Raw genomic sequence first — 16,818 nt, 5'->3', positions numbered from 1 at the left:
CACACACACACACACACACCAGAATACACTGAACATTTACAGCAATATCAAATTTACTGTTTCAAAACAACACAATGATCTTCCCCATCCTATATGCATTTCTGCTTTTTTGTCAAAACCATATCCTCTGAATTCTGCATCTCCTTTGTTAATTTCCTCATCTAGCTGTAAAATTAGTTACGTTTTCTATCATGATATTACCTAAGGTTCTGTGGGGCTTCTCCAAACAGGCTACAGATTTCTCTGATCTGTTTCAGAGCAGGGATCACCCATTTGTCGTTGGTTCGTAGTTCCTCTATAAAACGATCTATCCACTGGATCTTCTGCGTATCTCTGTCCTGTGGACAATCAAAAACACATTTTCAGTATTTAAGAGGATGAATGCAGCCCTGCCACTTGCTCTCCAAACATACATGCCAAAAACACCCCAAGATATACCTGTGAGCAGCTGTAATCCAGTATCTTGATGTGAGCGCTAAGAGCCTGGTCCATGATGTCAACAGGCACATCATCACTGTGTGCCAGGTTCCACAGCAGGTTGAGGACCTTGTGGGCCATTACACCGTCCTTATCATCCTCAGCCAGGCGCCTGATCAGCTCCAGCAGTTTCTCACGCTGCTTCTTGCTGGCGTTGGTCCAGCTTGCCTGTACCAGGAGGACACCCAAGTCCACAGGTCAGGGAAGTAGATACCTCGTGCTTGCGGTATATTACATAATTGCACTGTGATTGATACGGTGAAGGAACCAGTACCCACTGCCAACATCTTGTGTCCACTATAACTGCATCTAAAACCTTTTATAATCTATGACTCAGTGAGTAATGTGATGCCTGCTCACCTTGAAGCAGTCAAAGAGGTGGTCAAGCTGCTCAGGTGAGAAGTCCCATGCCAGTTTGGCCAGGAGGTCATGGACATTCTTCACAATGGCCTCATGCTTACCAGCCTGAAAGTAAGACAGAGTCAATAACACCATTGTTTGGTTAAACATGTAACTACCATAAAACTACCTCAAGAGCACTGCAACAGTCCAAGACTCTGGATGTGGTGTTTTAAAGTGATAATTCCATGGAAAATCCTCAGTCAAGATGTGTACTCAGTGTACCTGTGCAGCCCAGATGTTGTCCAGATCCTGCATGGTAAGAGCTTTCTCCTTGATGACGAAGCGAAGGATCTTCTCCAGTTTCTCGACATACTGTGGCTGGTGCAGACTGTCCCTCAGTACAATGGACAGGATGTGGTTTTGCTGGATCCACTCCTGAAATAGGACAGGGGGAGGCAGAAAAGAAAATTAGATTGGGGTTGAGAAAAGTGAATGAGGAGACAAGGAGCACAACTGTCATCATAATAGAAGTAGAGAGGTAGACGGGTCAGCTTACCGCCATGCGCTCAGCAGTAAGCCACTCCTCCTCTTCAGGGTTATGCCGATGAGTGTAGTAGGACACACTGGAGATCACCTTGTTTACTTCATTTAGTGCATTCATTTTGCCATTAAAAGAAGAAATTTGCAATAACCTGGGGATGAAAGAACATGACTTATTAAACTATTCAACTAACCTGTCATATAAATCTATTAATATTTTTATTCTTAAACACCTATTTAAGTGACAAATGTTTTCAAAAGCATTTACCAAATAGTTGCAATGAAAGGTTAACTGAATGAATGGATCTACATAAAAGACATGATCATTTGGTTGATACTCACCTAAGAATCATTTTTAACCTAAAAATCTCTAAATTCTTCACCGTCTCCTCCTGCCCTGGGACACGAGAAGCCAAGTTCTTCAGGGACTTGATTATCATGGACAGTGCGTCATTTTTGGCTTCATTCTTGGCCTCTTTCTTTAGCTCCTCATCTGTGAGATTCTCCAGAAACTGGGGAACCATCTCGATGACTGGGAGGAAGTACTTCTTCACTGTGTGCAACGTGAGGAACTCGTAACACTGGCCAAAAGGCCTGTAAGGCACAAAACACAGAGTCAGATGATAAGAACTCATAAAGACAAAGCAACTACACAAAGAGAACTCTGCTACAATATAAAATTTAAGTGAAGCACTTTGACACTGTGTATAATGTCACACAGCCCTACTGTCTCAACAGTCTCACTTGATAAGTGCAGCGATGATCTGGACGTTCAGTGCTTGGCCACTCATGAAGCGATCGTGCAGCATTTGAAACCCGTTTAACGTGCCAAATTTGTTTATTAAGTCCACCAGCCAGCCCTGTGAATAGGATAGCAAGAGAGCAGAAAACAAATTAAGACACAGTTTCCTTTCATCTGCTTACTGAGAGTTGGGTTTACAAGATGTTTTAGGACTTGAGCTTTTCCATGCCTAAGTAGTAACAAAAAGCCTGGGGTTCAGTCTTTACACAGCATTTCATTCTTGACACAAAGGAGTGTTCATGTTTCACTCATCAGAAGCTATAAAATGTGGTGAAAAAAACAATAAGTAAATCCATTATAGACAATTGAGATCAAGTCAAATACAAGTTACAAAGTATTAGAATTTAAGAATGTCTGAAACAATAAGTTAAATTTTATTTTCTATCAGCTGGACAGCACACAGAACCAAAACATTATTGGCTTGTTCTATATGACAGGTAGACAAGTGAACCCATTTCACATTGAGGCTACAATACATAATTCAGGTCAATCTATCAAAATCATGTCCCTGATATTACAATTGACAAATAATTAGGTGTTGTTAAAAAACAAACAAACAAACAAACAAAACAAAACAAAAAAAAAAAACAGCAAACAAAACAGCACAAAAGCTGACAAAAACAGGGTGGCTTTATGTCTATTAAGTGAGCAGTCCACCAATCACCTACAAAAAAATGTCATTCTTTGCTATTAACTGGTTCAGTTTCAAGCTTTGTTCAAGTAATAATATGCCACAATGAATCCACAGTACTACACATTTAGAAGCACATTAGCAAACAGGCCACATAACTACTGAAAAGTTAATAGTTCTTAAGCAATTTAAACAGTTTTTCCCAAATGAGATTTCACGCTGATAGAGCTGCTTTCCACTTCTATGGAGAAACAACCATTTTCTTGCTTTGTGTTCCTAACTTCACGCCTGACAGATAACTGAAGTAAATGTTTTCTGCTCCTTCCCACAATTAGTCTATCCAATAGGCAATTTCATGTGTAACCAGATTGGACTGCATTAATGCATTTACAAGGACACTGACTGCCAAGTGAGAAAGATATCCATGGCATTAACAAGATATGAGAGACAGAGCAAAGGAGAGACACTGAAAACAGCTCTGCCATTCCTACAAGGACAAAACATAAACTGCTTCTCAACAGCTAATGTGAACCATAAAATCTTACTTTTGCAATACTTGAGCTAAATTATGAATCTGGGTTACAAGACAGGCTAGATTGTGACACAAGTCAAAAAAGAACAGTAGCAAAAATCTGACTAAATAGTTGCACAGTGGAGCCCTAAGTAGTACTGGACCAGTGCCAACAGAGGCAGACAAGCAAGCAATGCTGCAGTACTGTTCATATTGACCTCATGCCCACGCTGCATTCATCATGCTTTCATTGTAAACTGTTATTCTCTGGCATCGCCTCCTTCTCTTTTTTACACTGAGCATTCTGACACAACCGCTAAATGTTTGATTTGTGGACTTTTATTTGATTTCCATATTTTTCATTATCAATCCAGTGTAGTAAGGGATTCTCTTTGTTTCATGGGGGCCCTTAGGGCAAGGCCAGACTGAAGCTCCACACTCTATGGATTCAGTCCAACTGAAAGAAAGACAGGCCAACTGGCTTCTGGAGGAAGAAAACAGCCTGTTTTCTGCATAGCGGTTCCTATGGCAATGGCAGCGGCAAAATGCTGTAACCTGTACAGCATCCAAAGACGATATTTTATCTTCTACAAGCCTAGATATGAAGTCCTACTACACAGAAATATTTAAAAAGTAATTTCACCTATCACCTAGAATCAAGATTGTTTAGGATCTATTTCAGGTCTCATTTGATTACAGAATATATCATTCATTTATGGTACAAAGCAAGAGGATCACTTATGAGTAAGAAAAATGTAAATGGGAGGTTTTTCTTTGAGGTTATGACTATGCTTACTCAATCTACACAAAGATATAACCAATAAAAACACAACTGGTCAGAATGACTAAAAAATGTAAAGGAGACAACTCTTAACAAAATAAATGGAGTTGTTGTGCCCAAATAATTTAAGTAGTGACAGACAGGTTCGAGTATATCTCATACTGGACAAAGATAATTCAAGTAAAATTCAAAACATTAAGTCCATGCACAGGAATATACTCCACCAAGATTTGTTCAATGCATGCATAAGTCTTGGTGGAGCAGATTCCTGTTGTGTCTGGAAGAATGTGTGGTACAATTCCTAGAGGGTAAAAAAAAATCTGCTGAACATTGTGCCAAGCAATAACTCCAGTTTTAAGAAAATGTCAGCTGTGGCAGTGGTAATTCACCTTTGGTGAACGAGGGTCCGGGGGGCGGGCGAAGAGCTCATCGTCAGCCAGTTGGGCCCCGGCGGGGACGGTCTCAGAGGGCCGTGTGCCGTTGTAGATGTGGAACTTGCAGTGGGGGTTAGTGGCCATGGCCAGCAGCTCCAGTAGAGGGAACCAGTCCTGAGAGAGCTTGGCCACACACAGCTCCACCAGACGGTGTGTGTTGTTGATGATACACCTCTGTGAAAACAGGGTAAAAGGGAGAGACAAAACAGCAGTATGTTATTTATATATACGCTGCATATACAGTATATTTTAGGTGCTCATTTACCTCTGTTTACACTAACAGTAACCAGAAATCCATAAAAATCCATTACAAAGCAACAATAAACAGATTACCCCCAGCAAATGCTCATCTCCTTCTGGGCCACTTACTAACAATATTTCCCCTGCATGGTACCGGCTTGACTCAACTCCACTCTACCTTTCTGGATTTCATTTTCCATCGCAGATAGAACCCAATCAAAGCGAAGTCCCACCGGTCATTAGGGGCGTGTTGACTAGTTTTTCCTCCCTTCTCTACCAGTGCCCTGCATATGCGTTTTATTTTCAAACCAGAATTATTGCCTCACAGTTGTATGCCTCTGTAAAACTGGCAGGTTGCAATTTATATCCATGTCTGTCCAGAATCATAATATTTGTAGAGAAGATTTTGAAGGAATTTAAGAAAAGCTAACTTAAAGCTTAACTTAACTTAAAGCTAGCTTAAGTGTATTTTTTGGTGAGAGACTGCTGTCTTCACTTTGAGACTATTTTTTTTTTACAGGAGTACAGAGGACTGATAGAGAGCTTCGTCACATGGTGCAAAGCTCAGTATCAGCAAAAACCAATGAGCTTGTGGTGGACTACCAGAGGAACAGGAGGCCCCCTGTCCTGATTGTCATCCAGGGAGAGGAAGTGAAGTGAAAATGCTGAGTTATGGTGTTGAATAATGGCCAGAAAAGTCTTTTTTTGCAGACTATTATGAAGTCACAGTGACCCTGACCTATGACCTCTGACCACCAAAATCTAATCAGCGCATCCTTGAGTCCAAGTGGACATTTTTGCCAAGTTTAAAAAAGTCCCGTCAAGGCATTCCTAAGATATCGTGTTCACAAGAACAGTACAAACGTGAAGGCCTACAGACAACCCCATAAGATAATTGCCTCGTACCAAACAACTCGAAATGGCTGCTTCAAATGAACAAAATTAGTGTAACTAAGAGACTCACTGAAAAAAAATGTTCAAATGCAAGTCAATGCAAGTTGCCTGAGTCTTACTCTCCTGGTTGTACACACAGCTGTTCAATTGCTCTTTAACCAATCAGTGGTCTCCAGCATTTTCACGTGTCATTTTAATATCTGCTCAACTCGTTTGTAACTTCAACAAAGGTTGAGACAAAAGCTACCAGGTATTATCTCCAAAACATTTGCTCAATGAAAATACAAAAAAGCAAGTAGAGTTGAGTGGCACTGGTACCATGCAGTGGAAAAGGGCCAATATGCGTAAGATGGAAGAATGAATAATGTACTCCCCCCCGTTAGATCTATAAGCTTTATCCTGAAGCTGCAACACCGCTGAAATATATCATTTCTAAATTTAGCAAAATCTGATCAATAGTGACTAAGGTTTCATCACAGGGTACAAAGCCAATAAAAGTAAGCTAACTAACTCTACATTTTATTAGTGGATAAAATCTACCAAACAGTTGATAACAAAAATGTACATCTATGGAAAAACAATTTACCAGACATTTAACCACACATCATTTTATAGCCACATGTACACTGCGTTCCCTGCCCTCTTACTGTATGGTACACAGACCAGAAGGAACCAGACAGGTATCCAGTATGGTACTGACTTATCAGAGCTATCCAGAGAGACTTCAGACGTACCGCTTACAACTATCTTGTTCCTTCTAAAACACTTTTTTGGATTTGAGACAAATCAGAGCAGTTGTGGAGCATGAAATACCTTAAATCCACAATCTTATGTCATGTCTAGGAATAACACAAGATAAAAATGTATAGCTACTCAAAATCAGTATAAATAAGGCAACAAGATAAGAGAAATAAAAATATTCTAATTCTTTTATGCCCTTTGTGTCCTTGTCTGACATGTTGTTTTACTGTGAAAAGGTTTCACAGATCAATCTCTTGAAGCTAACACAATAGCCAACCTGCGTACTTTAAATGAAAAGATCATTGATCACCCCTGGCATCGCCTCCTTCCCTCAGCTCTGAGAAAGTCAAATAGAAAACTCGATTTGCCGGCAAGACTCGGCTTGAGCAAAAAATACATCCACCTGAGATAACAAAGTCAACCAAGTTGTCAATGCAAAGGAAAGATATGGTTATGAAGAAGACATTGCTGAGCCCCATATTCCACCTATACTATACATTTCAACTAGGCAAAATTATGCCATCTGACAAACAGAATTCTTTGAACTTGAAAGGCAAACTCTGATCCCTTTCAGCAGAACTAATGTAGAGTAGATGTGCTCTACGGAAATTGAAGGGGGGTTAAATCCATCACACTGTCATTGTTTATCAGAGCAGAATGTTTACTAGTAATATGTATCCTTTACAAAATAATAAGAAAATAAGAAGAAAATAGGTACAGTATAGGTACAGTATATTTATGTCCACAATAGTAAGCATCTCACATAGAACAATTGACAGAAACAACATGTTTGGATCATTTCATTTCCTTTAAGGGATTAAACTATTGCTCAAAAGCCTTGGATGCTAAGCTGTTACTTTGGTTCCTTGGCACACACTAGCTAGTGTCCCTGAAAAGTGCCAAGCAATAGAACAGATATGAGGAGGCTCACATGAATTTCAAACTTCCAGCCACTGACTGCCTCATCTGTCAGGATCTTAGTGAAGGAGATGGTTAGACCATCTCGGAAAAACCTCTGGCACGCCTCACACTTTACATCCAGTCCTGCAAAGGAAAGAGACCATTCAGACATGCCATTCATATAAATGCTGTGAAAAGTTAAATGAAACAGACGTTAATGACGACATCCAGCAATCTGTAAATGGCATCTTACTGTGGAGATGTTTTATATTTGTTTAAGTAGGGATGTATGAGTGTTCATAACTAAAAATCAAAGAACTTCATACAACTCTTGAGAATTTTAAAAAGAAACTACAGCATATTTTTGATAAATATCATTGTCAAATAAATTGCGATCATGATCATCAGCACTATATTAACTAGCCTCTCTGAGTCGTTTCCCCTTTGACATGTGTGATCAATTTCCTTCATCACTAGAGATGCATAACTTCATAATCTAATGGAAAAGGTATTCTTGGATCTTGCTGGAAAAAGTATTAGGATTGAATTAGACCAAATGAGAGTACAGGGTGTAGAGCACAATGCACACATCTTTAAGAAAACAACAGAGCGTTCTTTCCATTCCTACCTCTTTTACTAAGATCTATAGCAGCTTCCAGAAGGACTTCCAACTCTCCTTTTGGCAAAACTGGAACAACCCAACGGGGCCTGGGAGAAAACAAATATCCTCATGAACGCTGAGAAAGACACATGCTGGCATACAAAAGAAGCCTCAGTTACAGTTGTACAGGGTGTCCACAAAGTCTCTTTACAATTTAAAAAATCTATTACAAAAGCAATTGATGAGATATGTTAATCAGATTTGTTCTATGTACTCAGTGGTTATCAAAGTTTTTCGTGTAGATATCAAGTATCGAACAAAGATATGGGACATCAACGACCTGAAGCAAAAGTCACTGATGCCATTGCCACCACTGATGAGGCTATGCTACAGCAAACATGGCAAGAAATCGAGTACCGTCTTGATGTGCTTCGTGTAACTAATGGTGCCCATATAAAGGTGTATTAAATGAGGCAAAAAACACTTCAATATCTACTCCTCATTTTGTAATAATTTCCACAGATTTGTCTATTCATTTGCTTTTGTAATAAATTTTGTAAATTGTAAAGAGACTTTATGGACACCCTGTATATTGTGGTTGAACTATGTTGTGTGTATATACTGTATGCACCTGTTGATCATGTCATCCAGTTTAGCCAGGTCAGTGTGAGGGAAGGCTGGCTCCTCCTCTTCCAGCTGAGGAGGCCCATCCCCCTGGCCCTGCTCATCTTGTGGGCTTACTGGAGAGTTCTCATTGGATGAGTTAGGAGACGATGTCTGGAATAACCATAGATGAGAGTCATAGATGCACAGGGTACTCTATTGCCCTATGTGTGTGTGTGTCTGTTAAGGTAGACAAACAACCAAATATGCCCCAACAGTTCTGTGTGAGACAGACCATGTGTCATAATATTACACAAAACACCAAGATGTATCCAATCAAGCCAAGCTACACCTTAGACCAGATTTGACACTTCAGTACTTTTATTGTCAAGGATATTGTGAGGATAACGCATCACAAAAATACAGCATTACTGAGCTGTCATCAAACCTGTGTGGGTGTGTGTGTGTGTGGCAGGGTGTTGTATGTCTGTCCAAAGAGCAAAGGCAGGTGTCTCTGAGGAAAGACCATTAAACAAAGCCATCAAGTCATCATATCCCAGTGTTATTTGGCATACCAAGTAATATTCTGTTCATCCCCATCTCCCTAGAGGAAGCTGAGACAGTACAAGGCAAAGTGTGTGTGGGTTGACGTGCTTGTGTTAGGAAGTATAAAAGTGGGGGTCTGTGGGTGTATGTATGTTGGGGCACTGTCAATAGATATCTAAGGAAGGAAAGGAGGAAAGACGGAAGCAAGGAAGAAAGAAAGCAAGAAAGAAAGGATTTTAGACTGATAATATGCATTTCTGAGCATATTTGTTGAAAGCCCAGTGTTCCCATTCTTTCCTTGATTCCTTGCTTGAGTTAATGGCTGTGTATGAGCGACGGTGATGGCGTCAGCAGTTGTGTGTGTATGAGAGAGAGTAAGAGAGACAGAGAGAGATAGAAAGAGGCAGAAAGATGGCAGCAGAAAGAAAGTGGGAGAGAGAGAGTGAGAGAGAGAGAGAGAGAGAGATGCATAACTTGCGAAATGTGAAATGTGGGGGTGTGTGGAGAAGGCTCCTTCTGCTTGGCTGACCTACATAGGCAGCTTGCCTCTCACGTCTCAGCGCTGCTCATCTCTAACCAACAGAGGCCTGCACATGCACACGCACAAAGACACACACACACACATATCCTTTATCCATCACTCAGGAGGCTCTGTTCATTGATGCCTCGCCTTCACACACTCTCTCTCTGTTTTCCGCTCCCTCCCTCCCTTTTCTTCCCCTTGGGCATCTGTGTGTGGTTAGGTATGAGCACTAGCTGTTGAATGAGGGGAAAAAAAAGAACTGCTGCAGTGGCTGGACTCCCGCAGAGAGTCACATAAAGACACACACCATTCCATCTCCTCCTACCTCTACAGGTTATTTTAATTACATATGTCTATTGCAGCTGGGGTGCGGATGGCATTGCTCTCTGGCCACTGATGCAGTAACACACTGTAATACACAGATATATAAAATAGAATAGAACAGAGAAGGGGAAAAGGAGCAGCAGGGAGGGGAAAAGATCAAGAATACAGAGTATGAAGGACAAAGTAGGGTGGGGGTACTGTGGACACAAAGGAGGATGAGCATGTGAAGGTGAAGAGCCCATACAGACAGTGCAGCTGGCAGAGTGATGAAGCCAGAGGACAGAGAGGAGAGCGAGGAAAGGTCTGATGTTCAGTATTGGCTAACAAGATGAAGCCAGGGGACAGAGAGGAGAGCGAGGAAAGGTCTGATGTTCAATATTGGCTAACAAGACGATGCTGACCTGGTTCTGTGGCAGCGGGGGCTGGCTCTGGGCGTCGGGTGCCTGGCCCTGGCCCTGACTGTCATTGCCCCCCACCGGAGAGCCACGCGTGGTGGCCGTCATGCTCGCCACAGGGCAGATCTTGGCAATCTTGGCCTCTTAGGGAGCACTGGCCAGGAGTGAAATCACAGCCGCCTCAGCTGTAGAGCAGAGGGATGAGAGCCCGAACACGAGAGAGAGGGACACAAGCACCTGGAGATCTGGATGGGCCGCTGAGACCATTGCATAACCTGGAGCAGGGAAGAGGGGTAAAGGTCAGCTTTATCAGTGTACTGGCTAGTTTATGTGCAACACACTAATGGGCTAACAGATGGACAAAATCTTGCAGCAAGTCACTTTGGGGCTGAAAACAATCATTGAAACCAACTATATCTGAAAGCTGGTCTGGACTTAATCGTTTACTATTTTCCTTCATCAGCTACCTGCCAAGACCTCTGTGTTCGGTGAACAAATGGATGTGTTATGGACTATGTGCAGAGGTGAGACTTATAAGGATTACCACCCTGATAAAAAGACACTAGGGAAGAGGTCCCCAAAACCTGTCCCACCATCTCTAGATAGCTGACACTAGGCTGATTCCCATCAGATCAGCTGGCATAGCCTAGCTAAATGTCAGTATGACGATCAGGGAAACATGATATAGCCTGCCAATTCAGCACTTGGCAGTGGCACTTGACTGTCTAATCAACAACATGTCCTGCACATAAATACATGCTTTTTGAGGCAGTCTTAGCCTATGCCATATGGCCTAAAAGTGAGTCATAGCTCTGCTTCAATCAGAAAAATTTTGCATTCAAATACTTCAACGAGCAAATACCAGGCCTACATTTTGAGGAATAACCCTGATAGCACTGAAAATGAGACATAACAAAATGCTGTCATCCACATGGAAACAATCCACTCTTTCAGTGCAGTGGCTGACAACAGCTTTGCTCCAGACCAGTTAGACAATGAACGGTGCATCTTAATACCCCAAAATGTGGTTCCCTAACAGCTGCTTGCATTTCATATTTCTGTCCAAACAGACACCTCAGAAATAGTATTATGGAACAAGTATAATTTTCCTTTGCTGGATGTTCTGAATTCCTGCAACATATTAACATTTGAAAGCTTCCTAGCGATATATTGCATAATGTATCACTTCTACACCCTCCCCACAAATTACACATATCAAGAAATATAGAAATTATTAGGTTCTTTTTTCCCCCCATTCAGCCTTACAGGGACTACTGCACAAACTCAAACCAGGCCTGTAAGTGTACACTTGATGGACAGCAGTTACTGCGGATGCTCAATTAAAAAAAAAAAAAAAAAAAAAAAAAAAAAACATCAGACAAAGATGGCTCATAAGGAAGTAAGCATTTCTGCTATACTGCACCACAGAGCAAAGCCTACTGATATCCAACCAATGTATAAGCTTAGAGTGACCATTATTTTTTATAGTTCATGATCTGGACACCAGAGCTACTGATGTCATTAACTTCCACAGAGAGGGAGAGCTTAAGATTTCACGCCCATCATCATGACACATTGATGTCATCTTTACGCCTGGCCACAACTCTCAACTGCCAAGGCCTGCTATGACATTCGGGATCATACATCAGCACATGCCTTCATATGCAGAAGAAAAGCTGTTGTCTGATACTACTAAATCAACAATTAATGATTCACATTTATCTCCCATTTCCTGGAAAGCCACGACAATTGGAAAATAATAAGACAACTGCATCAAAACAAGAGATAATATTGGCCCCACATGCGACTAAAGTTATAATAATAATGTTCTGCCTACTGTAATGTCAAGAAATCCCTGTCTGAATTGTCAATAAAATGCAAAAATGAATCCAGAAAAAGAAAAGAAAACTTAGTCTCCATCAGTGAAGCTCAATTCCACTTGGTAAGTAATCAGGACTAAGCTTCAATAAAAATGAAGAATATCCAAACAAAAGCTTTTCTTCAGCAGATAAGACATCTGAGATCTACCAACCCCAAACCTGTGCAAAATATGGGGTTATCTCCTTCAATACACAGCAAACAAATGCAAATAGAAAAAATGTGAAAGCATTCACTTTGGCTGACAGTCAATGCTAATTTCTCAAGTTGAGGTGGAAAGGGGTGATGTCATAACACTGGCCTTACATCAAGTCCATAAAACTTTGCCCAACTGATGTGATCACAACCAGTAAAGTGTAGGGCACCACAAAGGGAAGAGACCATGACTTGATGATTTAAAAAAAAAAAAAAAAAAAAAAAAAATGTGGGCATTTCCTGTAGCAACCACGGGATCAGCTACCAAGGAAGGACAGTCATTTTTCATCTCTTTGTTTTATACTTTTCAGACAGACCTCGAGGCCCAACATACACAAAATATGGAGCAGGCAGCAGTGTAGTTTTGCCACACAGTTAAGTATGTGGGCATCTTGCTGTTTTAGAGACACGCTGTCAATAAATAAAAATGTAGAAGTCTTTCAAATGGAAAAACAACAAAGCCAAAGTGTAACCTAATGGCATCAAGACATTCTTGTTCCTTTGCAAACAGCTGAACAGTTTAGTAGTTGACAATCACAGCAAGCAGTTTGGCCCTTTGTAAAACCAAGCTCCAGAGGACACATGAGGCCATGAGCCATAATGATGAGCATTGTTTATCTACCCCCTGCGCCCCACCCTCACCCTATCAAAACGCCTAGCTACAGTAAGTGTTTCGCCCAGGTTTACCATAACAACAATTTAATGGAAATAGGCATACAAACTAGAATCAAAAGAGAACATCTGACCTGTTCCACACCCAAATATAGTACACAAAGGAAACTAAAAATGTCCAAAACATTTAAGGTTTGGCATTCAAATAAACACCTATGAAACTGTGACTATGTCCATATATAAATAACATCATTAAGAACCACAGCAGCTGCATGTCTGCTCTCCTGGAGGGGAATAGCTGGCTGTGAAAGGCTGGGCAAAGTGTCTCTCATGCAGCTGTACATGTGTTATACCAGAGTAACATGGGTGCAGTAATATAACCTATTTGATTTTTGATGGGTAACCATTTCTCGAGAGATGTGAGTGAGGTAGCACTAACAAAACTGATACTGTCTTCTTGATATGTTACTGTGTTGAATATTTAAGGGTCATGAAACTGGTGTATTTCCTATACTGCAGGTGGCCAGACAATAGACAACATTTGGCTCAGCATCCGATATTAGGGTTACAAATGACATTAGAGTATACTCTGACAAAATCTTCCTAAATTTACTATGATCAATAAGAAATGCCATAACACTGAGCTGGGATAATTGGCCCCATTGGTGAAACTACCGCCTCAATGAGGAGATAGGTTACTTTCGTGACACATAAAAGATAACCTTATGATCAACCAACCGATAAGGTGCCCGAAACTGACATCTATATGATTACTGCTGTTACTACAGGCGGTGCTGCAACATTATATAGGGGTGCAACTGCGGCCTTTTGGACTGAACCGGCTTTTAGGGGAAATGTTATTACAAAAAAGCATCTGAGATGAGCTACTGTTGAGTCGGTCATCTCCGTATGTTAGCTTGTAGTATTTTCAGATTCAGATGACCAACCTATCAACTGGTGCATAAAAAAGTAAATGGCAATATGACATAACTGTCGTTACAGGCTGGGGCCGTTAACAAACAGCTGGTGGTTTAGTTTGTTAACGCCTGCCACTAGCTGCGGTAGCTAATGTTAGCTTGCAAGGCGATCCGCCCAGACAGAAGAGCAATGAAGGCCTTAGCTCGTCGTCCCATTTCACCAGCACACACACACACACACACACACACACACACACACACACACACACACACACACACACACACACACAGGCCTCTTCATTCGGTCGGGCCTCACATATAGTTGTATAGCCAACGTTTGCTATACAGCTGACAAGCACAATCAAAGGAAATAATTTGTTATTAATGGAAATAATTGCATCTTCACTTTGCCTGGCGTTATTGTTAAGCAACTATGGCGCTGTAACGCCATTTGCAGCGAGCATTGTCCTAACAACGTTAGCGACGAGCTAGCGTTACCCAGAGGAACAGGGAACGTTAGCTAAGGTTAGCGTTAGCTTGCGAGTGAATAAAAAAAACACCAAACTGCATCAAGCCATTATTTTGACAAGCTGCTAAATGATATGACTCGAAAAACGTGTAATTTGCCATCTATAACACGGACTCTCAGTGGTTAGCTTTAACGGTACTTTCCTGCCGTTTCGTCAGCTTGGTTATCATTCTAACTAGTACAGATAACGTCAAACGTCTGTTGGTGACAGGGGGCTCGTCTATTTCCTGAAATTAAACACAGAGCACTGAGGAGTGTACTGTTAAAAGTTATTTCTAAAACAAATTGATCAGGCGATCTTGGAGGCCCGGATGATTAAATCTCCATTAAAGTGAAGGATATTTTTTTATTTGAGCTACCAACTATAAAATGCAAGCAACGGTTGGTTGTAAGACTGCCGCTAAATAACTGCATTTCGACAACTTGTAAACATGAAATGCTTGGTGGAATTCTCCCTTCTCAGTCTGTAGACAGTGTCAGGGACCATTTGAGGTTGGCTAACTTAGCTTAACGCTAGCTTGGCTTCAGTTTTGTCAGTAGGGGGAAACGAACTGGGTCTGGCTAACCCTGTAATGTTTAAGACCATGAATTGCAGTTTAATCCACATCGACATAACCCGGCGAACATAAATGTACAATGTACACAAGCTAACGAGAGAAACCCGGTCAAAGGCTGACTAGCACGATCAAGTCAAATGCCGTAATGTTACCTGGTATCCACCACCACCAGCTGACGCCAAGAGAGCTAGCGGTAGCCAGCTAACCGTAAGCAGCCAGGCTACCGAGCTAGTTAGCTAACAACTCACCAGGAATTTGATAGGACTTCCCCCTCTATTCACGGGCTACGTCCAGCCTTGAACGATGGTGTCGTCGTATATTACATAAACGTGGCCTATATCGCTGACTGTTTCGCAGGAGACAAAACAGGTTACCAGAAAGATCTAATTCCTACGGGTTTTTTTTAAGTCTGCTTTCGGTTGTTTTTCCTGCGTCACCGGCGCGGCGGTAGCGGCAGCAGCAGCCCCCCCAACTCTATCTCTAGTCCGATTTCTGGGGCTTGTCACTTCTTCGATCCCCAGCAGTCAGTCACAACTTGAATCACTTCAACATGGCGGAAGCGCAGTCTGACACACAAATGTTGCTCAGCAAAAACAAGCCAGACGACTATGTGAACTCCAGCGGTCAACGTCGTCTGTGAGCCAAATTTTGCGCTACAACCGAGAACAGCTCAGTAAACGGAGCACCAGCTGAACGGAACGGACAAAAAAACCCTCACAATTATGATAAGTGACTCCGGCTCCGGCAAGGATTTACAACTCCATTATTTAATTCAAACCAGAGTAGAAAGGCACAGGCGAGGTGGAGCACTTGACTTTACCGCCTCCTATCGCACGGGGTAGCCGTTATAATTGAAAGTTGATTAATTAACCCTCCTGTTATCTTTGGGGTTAATTTGACCCCCATTCTATGTTTAACGACTCTAAATGCAATGCATGATTAAAATGTTTGCTAATTTCTTGTTTGTTTGTTTGTTTTATTTGTTTTGCTTCATATTTAATGACTTTTCCTATTTTAATGGGGCCAACATGAAAATTCTGTTTTACATGTCCTATACGCATTTTGTATGCATGTGTTTCTTTTTCAGCTGTATAAAACATAAGAAAATATCAACTAATTACACGAATTTGTTGATATATATATATATATATATATATATATATATATATATATGTGTGTGTGTGTGTGTGTGTGTGTGTGTGTGTGTGTATATATATAACCATAATTGTGGTAAGCATGATTCCCACAATAATTTTGATGTATAAGTGGACTGAGTGTGGGAGGTTATGTTTTATTTACAGGGCTATTTAGGTAGTACCTGACACATAAACTTGTAACAATTATTTTAAATTACTGGGGTCAAATTGACCCCAACTGATGAAGAATGTTAGTAAATTTGAAGATAATGGGGGTTAATTATTATTCATTCGTTAATTATTAGGTAGCATAACATTTTGCACCACCTTTGTCCTATAGGTGTCCATAATCTAGATACTGCACCCCTGCATTCTCACTCATTTTAAACTGCAGTGGATGATAAAGAGTGTCAGCCAAGCCACTGTGCATCCTCAGAATCTGAAATACTTTATTGATTCCCAAGGGGAAATTAGGTCAGTTGATGCAGTTGCTCAAATTCTCAAGAGAAGAATAATTATAAGAAATAGAAAAACTAATAAGAAATGAAAAAATATGTACCTTAGAAATTTGTGTGTGTGCATTATGTGTAACTATGTGCAGCAATCCTAAAAAAAAAAAAAAAAAAAAAAAAAGTTAAAAGTATACCTATATATTCACAGGGATGTTGCACTGTTGCATTGTTGTCAAGTCATACAGGTATAAATCATT

At 40.9% G+C, this 16,818-nt stretch overlaps 1 protein-coding gene across 5 annotated transcripts in view; it reads right to left on the bottom strand.

Annotated features, from left to right (window-relative positions):
- Positions 1–15,702, bottom strand: part of usp9 (ubiquitin specific peptidase 9) — a 40,394-nt gene extending 24,692 nt beyond the window's left edge. For 3 of the 5 annotated variants that reach the window (XM_030080052.1, XM_030080054.1, XM_030080056.1), the window contains exons 1-13: positions 15,222–15,701; positions 10,292–10,560; positions 8,526–8,671; positions 7,922–8,001; positions 7,325–7,437; positions 4,474–4,692; positions 2,104–2,219; positions 1,702–1,953; positions 1,376–1,511; positions 1,102–1,254; positions 838–942; positions 439–645; positions 202–338 (exon numbers count right to left, since the gene is read on the bottom strand). In XM_030080052.1, coding sequence (XP_029935912.1) covers positions 202–338; positions 439–645; positions 838–942; positions 1,102–1,254; positions 1,376–1,511; positions 1,702–1,953; positions 2,104–2,219; positions 4,474–4,692; positions 7,325–7,437; positions 7,922–8,001; positions 8,526–8,671; positions 10,292–10,393 — 1,766 coding nt within the window. In that variant the 5' untranslated portion in view covers positions 10,394–10,560; positions 15,222–15,701. Of the gene's footprint in view, positions 1–201; positions 339–438; positions 646–837; positions 943–1,101; positions 1,255–1,375; positions 1,512–1,701; positions 1,954–2,103; positions 2,220–4,473; positions 4,693–7,324; positions 7,438–7,921; positions 8,002–8,525; positions 8,672–10,291; positions 10,561–15,125; positions 15,167–15,221 lie in introns of those variants that run through there. The other 2 variants (XM_030080055.1, XM_030080053.1) reach the window with 2 other exon arrangements.
- Positions 15,703–16,818: the final 1,116 nt, after the last annotated feature.

The sequence above is a fragment of the Myripristis murdjan genome, chromosome 21, assembly GCF_902150065.1.
Source record: "Myripristis murdjan chromosome 21, fMyrMur1.1, whole genome shotgun sequence".
In the NCBI taxonomy this organism is placed as follows: Eukaryota; Metazoa; Chordata; class Actinopteri; order Holocentriformes; family Holocentridae; genus Myripristis; species Myripristis murdjan.
This window is presented reverse-complemented; position numbering and strand designations above follow the sequence as displayed.